The sequence below is a fragment of the Pieris brassicae genome, chromosome 11 (genome assembly GCF_905147105.1).
Source record: "Pieris brassicae chromosome 11, ilPieBrab1.1, whole genome shotgun sequence".
Classification (NCBI taxonomy): domain Eukaryota; kingdom Metazoa; phylum Arthropoda; class Insecta; order Lepidoptera; family Pieridae; genus Pieris; species Pieris brassicae.
In genome coordinates, this window is record NC_059675.1 from 14,286,791 (window position 1) to 14,306,098 (window position 19,308).

At 36.7% G+C, this 19,308-nt stretch overlaps 1 protein-coding gene across 1 annotated transcript; it reads right to left on the minus strand.

Annotated features, from left to right (window-relative positions):
- Positions 1 to 78: 78 nt before the first annotated feature.
- On the minus strand, positions 79 to 18,647 carry LOC123715956 (senecionine N-oxygenase-like). The gene is made up of 8 exons (XM_045671353.1): positions 18,492 to 18,647; positions 14,260 to 14,471; positions 6,495 to 6,633; positions 3,859 to 4,030; positions 2,895 to 3,167; positions 1,649 to 1,809; positions 967 to 1,110; positions 79 to 594 (listed from the first exon to the last, which is right to left on the minus strand). The coding sequence occupies exons 1-8, from the start codon at positions 18,561 to 18,563 to the stop codon at positions 379 to 381; spliced, it is 1,389 nt and encodes a 462-aa protein (XP_045527309.1). The 5' UTR covers positions 18,564 to 18,647; the 3' UTR covers positions 79 to 378.
- Positions 18,648 to 19,308: the final 661 nt, after the last annotated feature.

Consider the following 19,308-nt stretch of genomic DNA (forward strand, 5'->3'; position numbering starts at 1 on the left):
CTACTTATTTCGTTTATTTAATATACATACTTGTTATATAATATTTATACAAATTAATATACCTTTATATGTAATAAATAAAAATAGTCTTTATAGGCGAGTCCTTATTTTACACCTATTCTATTATTTTGTCGGAAAATAAACCAAATGCTCATGTATTTTTATATATCTATTAAAACTAAACATCACAGAGTTATCATTATTATTCTACAAACATGTCTAAAAACGGACAATTTCCATTATAGTTATGATTAAAATCCTATTATCATTTACATTACGTTATGGCGAAGAGAACTAATTACACGATTTATTTCCTGCTAAACTAAAACACATTCAGTAATCGTATAAAATAGTTACTGTAAAAAACCTTAAAAATGTTTATGTTTCGACATCAATCGGGCAATCCTGCGCCCTCTTACCGCCTCCGTTGTACCAACGCTTGTAGTGGAAGGGATCTGTGAGTTCATAGTCGAAATCACGGTAGTTCAATAAATCCTCCAATCGGTATTTAGCATTGAAGTCTCTGATATCCGTGAGGACAGGTGGAGCACGAGTGATGCCAGCTTCTTGTGTTAGGTTGGCGAAATATTGGTCCTGTAATGTTACACTCGGTTTCAATATCGACTCGAAGTCGTGTAAAAGAGTGGTTTTGCGCTCTCTCAAGAAAATCAACGTATTTTATATAAATTGGTAATTTGTAAGCTAAGGAGGTTTTGTTTATAAAGTTATGATATCTCCGCACTAAGCACTAAAAAATTCTAGAGTAAAATGTATAAACACGAATTTGTTATATTATTTACTTTGAGTAGGTACTTTTCAGCGAGGGTGGTCGGCAAATGTGTTATGTGCAAATCATTTAATAATTAAAAATTATTGTTATTTCTAGAGACTAAATTTCAATTAATATTTTTAAAAAAAACTCGAGTTGGTTCAAATTGTATCGTATATTTAAAAAAACCTACTCACCATAGCTGGTCCGACAAGGTTCACATCAACAATTTTCTTGTTCTTATCCTGTAGTGCGTATACATGCTGAAGCCACGTCTTTAGCATCAGTTCCTGCGAGGGCAACTCAAACTTGCCGGATATTAGTGCCGCTATGTATTCTGCCTAAAAATTCAGTATGTATATGGTTTAAGCGGTCTGGTATTACTGCAAATAATACAGTACAATCAAAATACAAAGGAGTCAACCTCCTTCTTATTTATGGTCTGGCGGCCTTATCGCTTTCGAGGCCAACATTGTAAGGATTTATTTATAAATTAAATAAGGAGAAGCAAGAAGTGCAAAAGTACATAATATTTACTATTATTACGGGATGGGTTGGTACTGGTCACAGCAACATTTCGTGATCATATAATTTTGCTAATAGGCATAGTCCAGAGCCGGGGTTTGGACCTCAGATGAGAGTCGCAAGCTGAAGCCAACACTATACTCGAAAAACTGTTGTCGTTATAACATATATTTTGTAGCGACATCTACAATCTGCGATGACGTCCTGAAACGCGCTATCAAACTTATTCCGGTCATCAAGGATATGTACAAATTCTCGACTTTAGCTACTGGGGCCTTTGGGAAGGTCAGTCATACAGGATCCTTAAGTTACGAGGAGCAACTGTACAAGATTTAAAAATATTTTTTAACTTACTTGTGCATCCAAAACTCTGTTAATAATTCCCTTCGCGATTCCAATAAAAGTCATACTAGGGTGTCTTATGTTTACGATGTGCTGATGCAGAGGGAGGACGAATTTCCCGGTCAGAGTGAGACCTGAACTCTTGTCTAAGAATGGATGGTCGTACTCGTACCCTAAAAATACAATATAAGTATGTATATTAGATTTTTCTATCGTATTAGCTTAACAGCTATCTTTCTATATAATAAAGTAACTGATGAGGCTTAAATTGTTCTGATTTCCATCTATCCATACATCATTGATGTCGTTTACCTTCACGAGCAAGTCTTAATTGCGCAGATATAATAAGAAATCCATTGAATATAGCCAGGGTATGAACGCGTAACATCAGGGTTGCGAGACGACGCTCAACCTCTACGCGAAGTTTTCCTACTTCCTTGTTAATTCACTTACAGTACGTATTTACCAACTCTTTAAAAATTTATTATTAAATAATATATGTATAAGATAGGAGATAAAAATTTTCACCATATGCTTAGTTCGGCAACATATAATGACATATGAATACTTTGTGAACACATCATTATGTGTGTTAAGCTTATTAATGTGTATAAATGTACACTACATTATGAAAGACCATATCGAGCAGGTTTAAATCAGCCGTAGGTCGATGAATATATAATACTTGCCTTTATACACGAATATAACCGATAACTATAAAAATCATTTCGGTTTTTAAATCGATTCAAAAACCTTCATTATACGTTCAGTCACCTTTTAATGGTAAAAGGTATCATATTCACAAACATTATGTTTAAAATTTATGATCACCGAAACAATTTTCGTACATCGCGAGTCTTTTTTAGAATATTGTTTTTATATTGTTTTTACTTTATGCCAGTTATGTTATTGTGTTTAAATTTTAATTTACGTTTAAGGCTTTAAGCTCTAACCATTAAAGTGCTAATAATAAATAAATTAAAGTGGAAATCACATCACTGTATCCAACTATTGTAAGATTGACTACGCGAGACTATTAAGCCTACATTTCTTGTGCCATATACCAATAGATGTTGGCCTTTAATTCTTTTTGACGTGTTTATTTGTTTGGTAGAGTTTAGAGGGAGAGAGAGAGAGAAGTATTGCATGTTCTTTTACTCTGTCTCCATAAAAATAATTAAATAAATCAATGTGGCAATGACATGCCTTTATATAAAGGACTGTAATGATTACATACATAGCATTGTAGGAAGTTTACCTGTGCAACATATTACTACATCTACATCCTCTTTCGTATCGTCTTGGAACACAACACTATTGGACAAAAACGCCTTCATATCGGGTTTCTTCACGAAGTTTTCTGGGAATTTCGGTTGGTTGTATGTTATGTGGTGGCTATGAACCAGTTTCTCTGTGATGTTCACTAGGTGAGTCACGAGATCAAGGCCGGAGGCTCCTGCGCCGACAATGAGGACTTTTTTGTTTTTGAACGGATCCGGCCCCTTGTAATCGTGGCTGTGCATAATTTTTCCTGGAAAAAAACAGGATTTAAGAAAACAAAAGAAGACACGAATTCGACGCGATTAAAAGCCGCGTAAATGTTAATTATCAAGTATTTATAACGTTACGCCATACTATAAAATCAAAGTCATCACTCATTGAAAATACAATTACGAAATGCTTGTCTTCATCTTCATCACTTTTCCTAATTAATCATAGCAGAAGGCGAATGCATACAAAAAATGTGTGTCAGGCTTTGGTGTCGTCTTCGAATTTACTCTTACTTTCATAGGGCAACATTTGTTTATATATAGAAATAAAAATCTAAATATCATTTATTCATATAATTTAATGTACACTTGTGGCAGTAAAAAATTGGTTCAAAATTTACATTTACTACCAGTTCCCAAATCAAGAATTACCGCTCCGACACTCTTTTAAATCAAGTATTTTTTACAAAATGTTTGTAAGCACTTGAAACCATTATTATCTTCATTAATAAGAGAAGAGTTTTGAGTAAGCGTTTTTTAAGGCTTGCTGCTGCGCACCACCACTATGTAATACCAGCTGCCCACTGATGTAGTTCCGAACCAATTCGACTTAAGATCCTTCGAGTAAAAAGCGTACCACTTTTAAAAGTCTCCATGGTATCACTTAACATCAGGTGAGCCTCGTGCCCGTTTGCACTTTTCTATAAAAAAATGTTACAAAGTTTTTCTTACCTTTGAAAGTATTCATCCCTGGAACTTTGGGCATTCTCAGTTTGACATACTGCCCATTAGCAACTACAACGAAATCACATTCGATTGTATTATTATTGCGTTCATTTGTTTGAGTATACGTCAAGTTCCAGTGTTTGCCTGCCCGTTTCACCGATTGGACGAAACTGTTTAACTTTAACAAAATATATTTTGTGATCATACAAATCATTAAAAGTTTTTACATTAGCGTCTGTGTTGAGTCAACACTAAAGTTTTTCGTATTTTAAATCACTAGTTAATAAGTTGCAATTGCAGAAGTTACATATTTACGTCTATAATTTAAAAGAGAAATACATTAATTACCGTTGCATATAAAATAGCGTTCTTTAGTAAATATTAATTATATAAAGAAACAAAGAAAATACTTTATTATACATAGATAATAAAAAGTATATTTAGTTAAAAAGAAAGTTCGTGAGGATTCCCTGTGTCGTGGGCAGCTAGACATCCTTTTGACATGTTAACGGTATTTGACAGATATTTCCTCAAAACATTTACATTTTATAATTAACCTAACCTTGTTTCACAATAACAATATTTTCCGTTTCTTTAAGAAATACACAATGATGAATGATAAACTACAATAATTAAATTAATTGAATATATGAAGATTTATTAATTGAAGCTTATATTAGTAACAGAATTAAACATCAGTCACTGATGTCATACTAATACTCATCGTAATCTCTAGTAAAGATCCAGATGGAGTATTAATCACTGTATTTGTCGCAGCCAACTAGCTTAATAAGCCGTTGAATCAACAGCCTAGCCTCTTAACTTAACAGCGCCGTTTAACTAGCAGCCTGAAAGATATTCAGCCAGTTGATCATACAACTAGGCAAATGACATGCATCGATCAGGTTTCATTACTTGCCTAGCCTGTTGACTGTTCATTTAATTTAGTTCCACTTTCTGCCATTCTGGTACTCGAAACAAAACTCTTCAAAAATGACAAAATACCATCCGTATCACCTCGACGTCCGTCGTTCCACAACTGAACGTAGAAAACTAAAGCAGCTTTTGCCGCGCACCACCACTATGTGGAACCAGCTGCCCACTGAAGTATTTCCGAACCAATTCGACTTAGGGTCCTTCAAGAAAAGAGCGTACCAATTCTTGAAAGGCCGGCAACGCACTTGCGAGCCTTCTGGCAATGTGAGTGTCCATGGGCGACGGTATCGCTTCACATCGGGTGAGCCTCTTGCCCGTTTGCCTCCTATTACATAAAAAAAACTGTCCATATAGCGTCGGCAAAACACAACTTTGATGGTGTTTACCAAAGTTAAATGAAAAACAACAAGCACAATGGAAGACATGGTGATAATGTGAATTTGGCTGTGACTGGCTGAAGAAATTTAATTTTTAAACAAATATTTTTTATTGCATATGTTCCTTCATTGTCTGCTTCTGCCAAATGGTCACTCTATCATACGAATGGCATTAGCCAGCCAGTTAATTAAATTTTATAAACAGTACGGCTGAATATCTTTCAGGCCGCTAGTTAAACGGTACTGTTTAGTTAAAAGGCTAGGCTGTTAATTGAACGGCTTATTAAGCTAGTTGGCCTGACATTGACTACGCAATACTATTTCGCGTGCATAAATCTACAATTCCTTCTTCCTATCATTAATTGGTTTATATCTTCATAATTAAATAGATGTTCGCCTTTAATTCTTTTTGATGTGTTTGTTTGTTTGATAGAGTTTGGATATCCATGTTAAGCTCTCAATTTAAAGTGCTGCCTAATCTTTTACCCATCTTCATAAAAGAAAAATATTTATCCGAGTTCCTTTTAATTCAAGAATGAGCCAAGTAACTTATGCTTGTGAAGGCATATGTACTCGTCTGTATTTTATATCAAGTATTAGATTGTTAAGGATATAGTTATGTTAGTTATTCATCGCGGTGACCTGAACAGGTTGTTTAATAATTAATAGTTATTACCTCACAATGCAAAACAAGATTATAATTATGACAGATAATAACAATCGTAAATCGTTTTATTCGTGTGTCTTTGTTGCAAATACGGATGTGCTTATTAGGATAATCATGAATATGGATTACAAGGTAAGTTGATTAATGTTTAAAGAATTTTATTTCTCATTACAAAAATATATTTTATTTACATGAGAAACATTATGTATATAGCGACATACACGTCCAAATTTCAGTCTAGTAGATTCACTCTGACATGTATTTTAATGCCCTTTTGAATTTGTTAAACGCGCTAATATTAATGGTAATTGATTAAATAGTTGCACACCTAATTGACCTCTTCAAATAATATGTGCAAAATTGTATCGAAGTTTAATATAATATAAATCTGAAATAGCATTTAATTCAATAATTACGTTTTTTGTTGAGGTATTTATATAAAAAGTACAAATGTATTAAGAAACTTCCAAGTACGTTGGTTAATTTTGTCTTATTTAAAAATACAACAGTCCGCAATAAATCATTAAAATTTTGTGTTCCAGTTAACAGTACGCTCGGTTACATATATGATTATATCATACTTAACCTTACGAAAACTATTTCATTATATGAGGTATTTTGCAACAACATTAGAAAAATATTTAACCTGAACAATCACTTACTTGAATGTTATCCAATAATTGAAAGTGTTTCGCGAAGGACGTCAGGTATTTGTAGAAGCAGGTGTTCGTCGGGTAAGATGGCGTAGAGTCCGGAAACGGAAATCCACTATACTCCATCGTTTGACGCGGGGTATTTGTCCTGAGAAAAATTACTTTATGATATTTCCAATTTAAACATGTTTTAACATGGCGTGGCGTGAACGTTAAAGGATTTTCTTTCTATATGCGCATTTAACACGTGAAGGGGAAACGCGGTGAGGAAAACGACATGTCTAATGCCTTAGAGACTCTTACTATTAGACCCTGAAGAGCAAAGAAGGATAAGCTAACTAACTGCTTGCCCTTGAGAAATGATGAATATAATAAATACAAAAATGTTACAGTCCCGCAGTTATTAGGGAGTTACGAGACTTCATACTAGATTACAAAATGATATATAATTATAATACATTGAAAATGTTAATAGATTTTGGCCTGGTTAGAATGATTTCCTAAGCTTTATTTATATGCATACTAAACACTTTCGATAAAACGGATTCCGACCTTCGCTACTAGTTTAAAACGTTTGATGAATATTAATAAGTCCCATAGTCATAACTAAAAGGACTATTCTTAGAGATCTCGCTTTATTAACGCGAGACGCGGCTATCCGGCTATTGATAAATAAAAGTTTTTAATTTAAAAAATACGATAACATATGATACACGAATTTACTTAAATGGACTTTGGTCCAAATTCAAATTTGGAAAATTTGATTTGTCAAATTTTCCGAAAATTAAGTGGTTTTGATTAAGAATTTGTCCAATATAGAAAAAAATGTGTGTGTGTGTCAGCTACGACGCACGATTGGAGTTTACTCCTTACGAACGATAATTATGATATATATCGAATAGAAAAAAAACGGTAAATGAACGCATCTGCTAAAATGAGAAACAAACATATATCTGTAATTATTCGGATTATTTATATTACTTCAATAAAGCGTATTACATAGAGTATTTACAAAATAATATAAATAATAATAACAATAAAGCGTATTACATAAAGTATGTTACAAAACAATATAAATAAATAATAATAACAATAATAATTGTGTTCAATTTATACAAATCCAATTTTAGAGAGAGAATGAGTTCAATCCTACAGATATATATGTTTGTCTCTTTCTACGTAACGCCTCAACTTTTCGTGTTACACTTGATTTTACTCCTCATAAAATTTCCGTACCGGGCCTTATAACACAAATCGTTTCTTAAGGACTAAACTCCAAAAATAATATCCACTTAAAGAAAACATACAACTTATAAACTTGTAGATCCTCACTTAATAACCCAAAGTTCTAGAGTTTATAAATTTTTTTTTCGTCAGGAAATGCTTTTACGCATATCTCTACGGTATTTTACACCAGCAGGGATTATGTGGGACTCAGACTTAATGAACCCTACCCACTAAAACCTGACGGATGACTTCAGCTCGCCAAAGGGCGACGGCAGGCAACAGCTGAGCCCTATCCTTACCCCCGCCAAACGCGAATGCCACAATGCCACATGACTCCTCTCACACACAAATCTTCCAAATCTTAACTTAGGGCAGACGTGCGAAAACACGGCGTCGCTGCCCCGGTCGTCGTTTCCTTACTGGCGGAGCATCTGAATCATTTTCACGCTGACGCTCCGCATTATCTTTCTGACTCATGACGGCCTCACAAAAAGCCTTGAAGGCATTCCAAGGACCGTCATTGTCAGCTTCCACCATTCTTTGAATAATTAGTGGAAGCGACAGATTGCCATCAATGCTATCAGCAAGCACCGAGCGAAAGTAGTCCCAAGCCGGACACTCCTCCACTGTATGCCTCACCGTATCATCTATACAGTCACAATGATGACAAGCGGGTGTCGCCTCTCTTCCAACGATTCGATGCAGATAACTTCCGAAGCATCCATGGCCAGAGAGAACCTGCACGAGCCGATAGGAAAGCGATCCCCACCGTCGGTCCACCCAGTGTTTCAAAAAGGGACGAATAAGATCAACGGTATGTAAACCAAACCGACATTCACTTAACTCTTCCCTCCATTCTTGCAAAATTAAGCGGCGTTACTCCTCCTTCCACACCTTGACTACCTCCAGAGGTGGGTCAAAACTACCACTCCTGGCTTCAGCTCTTCACCAAAAAATGTCTCCCAAAGCCAGAGCTTCCAAGTGCCAAGGTGGAGTGGCGGCTATGACACATGCTGCATCACATGATACTGTACGGTATGCCCTCGCAATTCTAATGGCAACTTTACGCTGTGACCGCCTCAGTATACCTTTGTTGTAAAATGTCAACTTATCCGCCCATATCGGACAACCATAAAGAGCTTTCGCACGTACTACACCAGCATAAAGAAGCCTACAGCCCTCGCCTGGCCCACCGATATTTGGCATTATACGACCCAAAGCCATTGCAGTTGACTCAAGCTTGGGTGCCAGGGCTGCAAAATGAGCTTTGAAAGTCCAACGGGCATCGAGAACCAACCCGAGGTATTTCAAAGTCGACTTTACTGCCATATGAACGCCATCTACAATTATTTCAGCGCCTCTAGGTGGAGACCTCCTAGCAAAACAAATGACTTCAGATTTTTGTAAAGCCACTCGAAGACCAAGTCGCCTTATACGAGTCACTACTTGTTCTACTCCAGCAGCAGCTAACAAACTCGCCTCTTGATAATTACATCCCTTGGCCGTCACAAGGGTATCGTCAGCATAACATATTAAGCCTACTCCTGGCATCAGTCTACCTCGAAGGACTGCATCAAATCCAATGTTCCACAAAAGGGGCCCAAGAACCGACCCTTGGGGAACTCCACATCGAACCTGATAACATCTCCAACCTTCCCGACTTGGATATATGATCGATCGTTCAGAGAGATAAGCTCCTACTACATGTCGTAAGTAAACAGGCACACCATGATAAAAGAGACCGTCTATAATCGTTCTCCAGGGAATAGTATTGAATGCATTTGCAATATCTAGCGAAACCGCCAACACAACCCCACCACCAGAGACAGTTTCTTCGCACAAGTCCCTTAACCTAGCTAAGGCGTCAATTGTAGAGCGAGCACGCCGAAAACCAAATTGAGAATCAGACAGATTTAGACCAACGATCAGAAGATGCTTCTCGAGGCGCGAGACAATTATTCGCTCAAACAGTTTTCCCACCTCAGGAAGTAAAACAATAGGTCGATATGCCGAAGGTGAATCTACCGGTTTCCCGAACTTCCTAAGAAGAAGCAATTGACCGACTTTCCAGCTACTAGGGAATATGCCGTTCCTCAAAAGATCAGAAAGGAGATCTCGAAATCTGTTAGATAAACCATTATTAAGAGATTGCGCCAAAACCGTTCCATGCAATCCATCAGGACCAGGAGCGGTTCTTTTGTTTTGAATTTTAAAAATACCTGCCCCTAACTCACCCTCTGACATCTCAGGAATATCCTCTGAACGATCAAAGTCGACATTAATAAAAGGAATAGAATCACAAGGAAACAGCCATGTAACAACCATCTCAAGAAACGTTGGCTCCATTGTGGATGTTAGCGGCGGCCTCCAGGGACGGAGTTTACTCATGACAATATTACATGGTCGCCCCCAAATATCACGATCCAAGGAGTTCAGGAGCTCCTTCCATGCTTTGCTTCAGCTATTTCCATCCGAAGAGCCCTTTTTGCTTCTTGATAAGAAGAATATAAACTTGCCTCTTCGTCCTGATCACGGTAACTGAGATGTCTTCTTCTAAAACGCGTGTACCGGCGATGTGCCTTAACACACTCCGCTCGTAGTTGGGCTAGTTCGGATGACCACCAATAGACGCTTTGCTTAGGTGAGATGGGACCGATCCGGGGCATAGCAACGTCACTGATACGAGTGAGTGAGTTCCTAAACCATTCCACCTCAGAATCAATTGTAATATTTGAAGGTTTGGGATTCCAAGCTTCTACCTATCGTTATACCTCGAAAAGCGCATCTTTGTCTAGATTTTTTCGGGACCATCTAGGACCTATCTCAGATGGAGCAGGACCCGGAATACTTACAGAAGAATCATTGATGTCAAAGCGAATATACTTGTGGTCTGATAAAGTTTCAACATCTGACAACACCCTCCATCTATAAACATAACTTGCAAGTGCAGGAATTGAAAAAGTAACGTCCACAATAGAGCCACCATTCACACGTACGCAAGTCTGAACATTACCCCGATTCAGAGACACCAAATTTTGAGCAGCTAGCCAATCCAACAAAGCGTCACCACGTTCATCAGTTACTGGAGACCCCCACACTGTAGATTTAGCATTGAAGTCTCCAGCGACAATAAGATCGAGCATGAAATAAGACAGCCCAGTTCGGACAAAAACAGTGGTTCAGGTTAGATTGAATAAAACGTAGATCCATACTAACTAATTACAATATCTTGGGTCTCCATTATGTCACTGCACAAAGATGGTTCTACTGAAACCTTCGTGTTGAATCTTCTCGGCAACTTTTGACTGGGAGCAGTACAAGCTTTCCCTCCCAGTTGATGATCCGCTGTTTTACCTGCCGCAATACACAGAGGACATTGCGGTTTGGATGAACAAACAGACGCACAATGACCTGGCTGGCCACACCGGTAACAAGACTTCCTACGGTCTATTTCCGCCGTACAACGAGCTGCAACATGACCAGCTTGCAAACAGAGGAAGCACCTTAGTTCTCGTTGTTGCAGCACCGTCACCCTAGCTGAAGACCAGCCTACAAGCAGACGACCTTCAGACAGTTTCTTTGCAGCTTCCACCGGGCATTTCACCCACACCGCAAAGAGACCCGTCTTATCTTGACGAACTTCACCAACTCTAACATGATCGGATCAGCACTCCCCTTTCTTACACACAGCGAATTTTACTTCGTCAGCAGTAACAGAATCGTCTAAGCTTGATACTCTTACTTCAACAGATTTAACAGGTCTCGACACAAGGATACCCTTCGTACCATAGCACTCCCTTAATTTTTTAGCCAGAACATCTGCTTTCTCTCCTCCACTTTCACCAGTGACTTGTATAATGGCAGCACCAGTTGCGGCACGTCTAAACCTAACTGCTTCAATTCCCAACTCCTCTAGCCTACTCTGTCCTTTCGCTTCTTTAATAGCCTCCGCATATGTTACGCCTTTTTTCAGAATTTCCGCCGGAACAGTTACAACAACAGCAGCTGTACGGGGCGTACGCAGTCTTGGCTTTTTAACTGGTGCCTGAAAACCTATTACTATTGGTTGAGCTAACACAGCACCCGACCTTTCCCTTTTCTTCGTTTTTCTTTTCTTTCCTTTCCCAACAATCAACCAATGCTCTTTAGAAAGGTTGGAAGCCAATTGCAGAGGCGAGGGCTGAGCAATAGCAGATACCTTTTCAATGCCATTATTTCATCTCCTGCAATTCTTTTATTTTTCTTCTTTTTTGAAATAGAGGATGGTACTTGGGGCAAATTAGTAAATGCTTCTTGCACCAAGCCTCTGCTATTCACCTGACTATTATTCTGGGATTGATCTGGCTCAAATCTAGGCGGCCTAACGATCTTGCATCGGTCCGCAGCTAGAGAAGGCCTTAATACAGGTGCAGGATTAAGCCTAGGCTCAAGACTCTCAATCCGCGCATTTAATCTATCCCCGATACGGCGCATCAGATTCACCTCAAATTCCTCGAGGAGAGAAGGAGTAAGCAATGGCTCCTTTGAATTAACTCCAATATGTTTCCGAAGATCCGTCATATCCTGCTGGAGTATCTCAATTTGCTTTTTAAGGCGCTCGTTGTCTTCACGCAGAGATCGAGTTTCCTCAGAAACTGAACGTTGAGCAAGTACCCCAATATCCTTCCGCATGTCCGCAATGGCATTTTTTGCCATATGGACCCATTGTCCTTTGATATTGGACGATTTTGTGGCAACCTTTTCAACAACTCCCAGGCTAGCCTTAATCCTCTTTACTAAATCCAATGACATATCCTCGCCCTGTTCCGACACCAAGACAGAAGATAAAGTGCATCGTGTTTCTCGAGCTTGAATTTCCAATGCTAAAAGCTCTTCTTCCTCTCGAGCCTTTTTCTCAGCTCTTGATTCTTTTAACTTGGCAGACTTGTTAGTAGCAACCGAATCCACATTCTCGCCCTTAGTGGATGGCCGACCTCTGCCTTTACGCCGCGTTATCTTTGAAGACGCCTCTCTTGCGATATCTGAATCGGTGTCAGCGACTTCTCTGAAACGCTTCCGGGAGCTCCAAAACCGCGATGAACCTGTCAAAGACTCCCTTGCTACAACACCTGAGTATGTGGAAGAATCCGACATCTCAGGGCACTCCAACATAATATCACCGGGGGGCGCTGCCAAAACAAAATGATCGCCCGCCATTGCCACTCCAGCTTCCTGCTCAGCCGCATCACACGGCATCTCCACACTAACATCTTCTTTTGATTTGGTTTTTTTGTTTTTTAGATTATTTCTTGTTGTCATTTCATAAATTATTTTTCCATGGGGGAAAAACATAGTCCACCCAGGTGGTGCCCCCTGCACCTAGGTAACCCTTATACCACTCGGAGGACGGGAGGTATCCGAGGGATGGCCGCTAGCGACTGACTTTACTCACCAGCCACCTGTTAACACAGGTAACCGACACCGCGCAATACCTACAAGGCGCCCCAATGTCGGGAATTTAAGGGTTTTTTTATTGAGATTTTCCTTTCTCTCAAGGCTGACCAATTAAGGCAAGCCCCCCTGGCCACAAGCATGACGCTAGACATGACAACGACACACGCAGGAGGTAACAGGTTGCCCGACGGAGAGTCGAAACCCACCCGGAAACTGCTTATCGCAGCCACCAGATCCGTCGCGCCACAGACCTAGAAGGTCATCCACCATATGCAGAGCATTACAAATGTATAAAAAAAAATAATAATAAAAATACACAACACCGGTCGTAACCGATTCAAAAATTGAACCGGGGGCACGCCCTGAGCCCACCAGTTTTGGTCCACGCCAGTTGGATGTCGGAAGTCCAACCGGTCGGAAGTCCAAAAACAATGTGCCAAGAGCAATGCTCTTGATATTCACTAATACGAGTTAAACTACAAAGTTCAGTCCATACATTTCCCCAAGGTGCTGGTTTACACCCCAGATATAATGATACACCAAATGAAGCGCACAAACGCAAAACTCACAAATACTGGGTCAACCTCTCAAATGCTTTACTTAAGTCAAACCTAGATAAAACCTGTTTAACGGTGTTTCCTAATCAAGTGTAAGTGCAAATATTCAAATTCGTAAAAAATTAAGTGAAATATTTATAAATATCTCTTAAGGTTTTGGTTATTTTAGAATTCGAATTGAAATCCTCATTTCCAAAGGTAAAAATTATCAAAGAAAATGTATTACCTAGTACTTTTATATTAAGTTTGGAAAAGCAGGCGCATAGGGAATGAGGCACAGTTCGGTCTCTAATAATGGAATTTTTATTGAACTGAATCAATCACATTACATATTTAATAAGAAAGAAAATAACACCATGAAACAGATACAAAAATCGGGAACCATAACCAAGGATTGTGACGCCACATTTTTTTTTTCAATCTATCTAAATTATTTTTATAAAAACCTCACTAGCTGGTGTCAAAAATTGGCATTGCAAAGTTACCAAAATCATAATAAAAAAAATCTGTAATTGCAATTTGTTATCTGTGGTATTAAATTATCAACTATAATTCACCTGAGATTCTTATAGGTGCTGGTGAATACAGGTGTTCCATATTCGTCATATCCAACGTGGGGGTCGAACCTCCAAGTGCCACCAATATTGCTTGAGGCTTCAAACACTCTAAAGTTCTGACCAAATTCCTTTAAATATCTTGCGGCTGCTAATCCTGAGAAGCCAGCGCCGATCACGCATGTTAATGGTTGAGGTGGGTCCGGAGACAGCGTCTAGAATAAAAAGAAAAAAAAATATTATATTTTATTTAACAATACAATCGTTTAATATGTGTAAAGCACAACGTCGAAATGTAATCAACAAAAAGTTAAAATTGATTAGATTTAAACACAAATTTTCTATTCTAATGATTAATATGGTTGATAATTGTTACATTTTAAAACTTAATTATTACCAATTTCTACACATAGGTACATAGTTAATTGATTCACAACGCTCGTGTATATTTTTAACCTTTTCGGAAATTTTTGAGCATAATCTCTTGATATATTTTTATAATTGTGGTCATGCGTAAAAAAACTATAGTTTTAAATATAGTAAAATGGGGATAACATTACAACAGTAACGAGCCTGGACTGAAGTGAAAACTGAACAGAAAATACTATACTTTTCAAAACAATCTAAGATTTAATTTAGTACTGTAATAAGCTTAAATATGCACGTAAAGGTATATGGTTGTATAAGAAACGAACATACTATAAAAGGAAATCCATAGAAATGACAATAGTAGAAAACAATTTTTAAACTAACTGACAGTTTGTTGTCGTAAACAAGATGTCTAGATATCATATAGTGGTATCAAAATGCGCAGGCACATACCACACTTCATTAAGGCCAAGCAAGCCTGCCTAGATTCACAATGCAACACCTCGTTTATGTGTCACTGACTTGAACAGCCAACTTACTTTTAAACTAATAATTAATCCAAGTTTAAGATAATGCAGACGCAAAAATGTGTATGACCGTGATTAACTACAAAAACAATTGTTACAGGTTTCTATTAAATTTAATTATACATTATGTTTTTTATTAATATATATGTACATAATATTAAACGCCGGAATTCGACAAATGTCGATGTATTTTATATCGAATGTCATTTATAATAATAAAATATTGCACAATGTTATGCAAACGTATTTCTTCCTAGAAGCGGGCAAAACCAATACATTTCTCCTGAATATAAGTAATTACATATACTTATGCCAAAATATTTAGACATATCCTCACCTCAAATCACATAATACAGTGAAAAGAGTAATGTAAATTAATATATTACCTATATAATGTTTGCATTACTCGACTCGCGAATAGTAAAAACACATTCGCGATTAAATCTGTTTATTTAAGACAATTTCAATGTTAGTAGCTACTCTTTTTTATCCATAGGTTGGTGGTTCACTATGTGGGAATCACTATTGTGAATAACACCACGATACCACCAACGCTCGGTCTATGTGGGATGCTGTGGTGGTCCTTGTCCGCCTCACGAAATCTTTAGTACTCGTGTAAACCAAAAACAATATTATCTTTATAATTTAACATCGAAATTGTTTTAAGCCTTCAAACTGCCATATTTAGTTAATAACCTAATATATAAAAAAAAAGGTTAGTTAGGAAGTGAACGTATTTAATAACCAAAACCGTATATCGTAGGTACGATTCTAAAAGAAAAAACATTGGTTTGATTTGAGCCTACTTCCTTTTAGATAAAATTAAGTTCAATCAAATAGACGCGGTATATATATGAGAAAAAGATCTTAATTATTTTTTATGTGTGTGGCCTTGAAGCGTAACACAATTTCAAGCTATATAATTACTATTATGTATTATAATTAAATAATTGTAATAACCAGACACGTACTTAAATCAAATATGAAGGACGCGGATCTACGTTCCCTTTGTTACTTTCAATTACCCACTTTTTGTCGAACAATGACTTTACACCTCTCATTAGGATACATGACGTAAAGTGCTAAAAAATGCATCAAGTATGGACACGAATGCAGTCAAGGCTTACGACTCGTTAAGATAACGGTTCAATCGTTACCCGCATTTTACCATAAATTAACCTCTTTAAATCCACGCTGTAACAGAATATAGACTTGGAACGGGTGTATGTTACTGAACGGCTGGACTAATTTAAATGAATTTTTTTGTTTGATTTAGATTCACAAATCAGCCCGGCAGATAGCCCTGCAGTCGGTATATAAGTTATTTATCTATACTGTGTATACAAATAAATAGCTCAACTTCAGATAAGAGTCTCGGATAGCTTAACTGGTAGAGCTCTTGGCGCTTATCCGAACGATCTAGGTTCGATTCCTAGTCTGAGCCAATGATTATATTATTTTGCTTTCATTTCATAGTTTGACACTGACTTTTCATACTCCATATCCTAATCGCTTGACATATCATGCAGGACAACGTCTGTCGGGTCCGCTAGTTTCATATAAAATGTTAAGAGAACGTTGAACGTAAATAAAGATCCTGTTAATTAGTTAAGTGTGATGAATAAATATGGTAGATCAGTGTTTGCCTAGTGGCTTTAGCGTCCTTCCCTCATCCCTGAGATCGTAGTTTCGACTTTCTGTCTGTGTGAGCATTAAACACTCGCTCGTAAGATAATGGAAAACATCCTAAGAAAATCGGCAAGCTTTGGAACCAAGTCGACAACAGATTCAAAAATCTGGGACTGAGATCTATAATGTTTTGACATTGTGTCATATTTGTGACATATTTTATATAAATGGAAAAAAAACAGACTGTTAACTGTTAATGTATTTCTGTTACAGATACGTTGTCACTAATCATAACCACTTCGTAAATTTAAGGATCTATTATTTTTTCACGATGTTTAACCGTACATCGAAAAAACATTGGTTGGTGTACAGCCGGAGTTTGAACGCACACCTACAAGGTTGCGAGTCGTGCTTAACAAGGCCAAAACAACTGTATAAAAACAAAACAAAGACCTAAGCAGCCCCGACACAGTCTTTACTGTAATGTCCCTTATAATGTAACTCATGGGATATACACTCAATGTCTACTTTCGCCGGCCTATTAAAAATATTACCCGATGAGTAGGTTAAATATTAATTATGAATCAACCTGCATCGTGCCATTAGTCGTCCATGACACCAATGTTCAATGGTGCTTCTACAGTCGTATACCTTTACGTCAATATTTATGATCATGCATTTATTTCGTAAAATGCATAACATTTTATTGGCCTCATCAAATTTTGTCTCATATAATGCCACGGTTATAAGTAAAGACAAAACGTATAACAAGAATATCTTTTAAAATATATAATGCTCGACGTCAATTACGTGAAAGGAAAATAACTTTGTTATAATTTTGAGCCAAACAATTAATCTTAAAACGAGCTTTATTAAGTGTAGTGACGTAATTTCCTGTTCAACAAGTTTTCTGTTGAACAATCTTAAGTGCTTTTAACATAAATAAACATTGAATTGCATTTATTATATTGCTGTGATCCTTTCAATCGAATTCTATCAATATTATTTTAATATGATTTTAATAATAGGTATATCTAGATATAAATATTTAAAAATTGGACTGGATTCATATGAAAATAACTATTTTATACCTATTAATTAAATCAACAATAAAGTTGGCCACAGTCAATAGTAAATATAATGAGGTAGATATTTATAATTATTATTCCGGCGCCAATGCCGTCATATCGTGTTATTTAAAACTAATTGTTGAGTGAATTTAAAAAAGTCTCTCTATAAGGTTTCATAATCCAAGATGACTTTAGACTGTCCAAGCAAGCATATATTGATTACCCAGGTCTTTCTAACTTGGAGATACGGCTAGCCGGTTGCGAAACGTTTCCCATACATAATATTACAACTTTCTTTACAATGCATAATTACTCGTTACTAACTTCGTGCGATAGTATCTTGGAAGGAATAATTAATACTATACTATATAGAAAATTATTTACCTGCTTATATAACATTTAGATACCTTAATAAAATAAAATTAAATAGATTTTTAGCGTACTTTAAAACCTAATATATGTTGTTCAATGTTTTTGTTTTGTTCAAATATAATATATTAAAGTTAATATTATTAATTGAAAAATGAGCTATAAAAAAGGTAATCTACATTATCAAGGATTATATATAAGAAAAACAAATTTAATTAAAAGAAAATAACGCAAGCTTTTGAAAATCTCTTATAGAAATAAAAATACCTACCATATCGTCAATCGTTGCACTATGAACATAAATATTGAACAAAAATATTACACATGTCCACAAGCTCTTCATTTTTTATTCACAAATTACGAAATTCGAAAGAGGCGAGTCAGAGACGTGCAGAGACCGCAAGTGAAGAATGAGGTTTGTGCACAGGTTTGTGAGGAGTTGGGGAATCCTAAGTTACACACGAGTTACGAATTTGTTAATTTATTTTAGATAACTCATGACGAAGTTCTACTTAGGAATTTTATTTATATCTTGCATGATTTATTTTTCTGAGATACTTATTTTAAGGTTTACGTAGTTAGGTATACCTACGCCTACTATGTAGAACTCGAGGTGAATTTTTACTTTAATGAACTTTTTGAGGTCCTTTTTTGTGACGTGATATTAAATGAAATAAGTTATACATATTTAAAACAATGTAGGTCAGGACTGAACGTAAGCTTGACGTTTTTAAAAATAATAGTTTAAATGGAAATACATATACGAAAATGAAGAACGTTTTACCGGTTTTTGATTGCAAAAGGTTCTTCATCTATAAAAAAATTCTAGGTAGTATTTACTTATACTATTGATATTTTTAATTTTTTCCATAGGGCCGCGTTATTGAACGTGCAAATGCAGTTTTTAAGTGACGATCGCAAGCGTTCCTATTCAATTAATTTTAAAACTTAACCCATTGTTACATAAACATAATAAATCTGAATATATTTCTTTTAAAGTTTATTATGAACCAAAAATTAGCACCTGGCTATATAGAATAGCAGTTCATATTTATAACGCGTAGTCGCTTGCTGCTAAACCTTATATT

Excerpts from the sequence above, each read along its gene's own strand:
- LOC123715956 (XM_045671353.1), bottom strand. The coding sequence starts at position 18,563 with ATGAAGAGCTTGTGGACATGTGTAATATTTTTGTTCAATATTTATGTT. Across the intron at positions 6,634-14,259 it reads AGCACCTATAAGAATCTCAG|GACAAATACCCCGCGTCAAA; the intron begins GTGAATTATAGT and ends AATTTTTCTCAG. Across the intron at positions 4,031-6,494 it reads AATTATTGGATAACATTCAA|TTAAACAGTTTCGTCCAATC; the intron begins GTAAGTGATTGT and ends ATTTTGTTAAAG.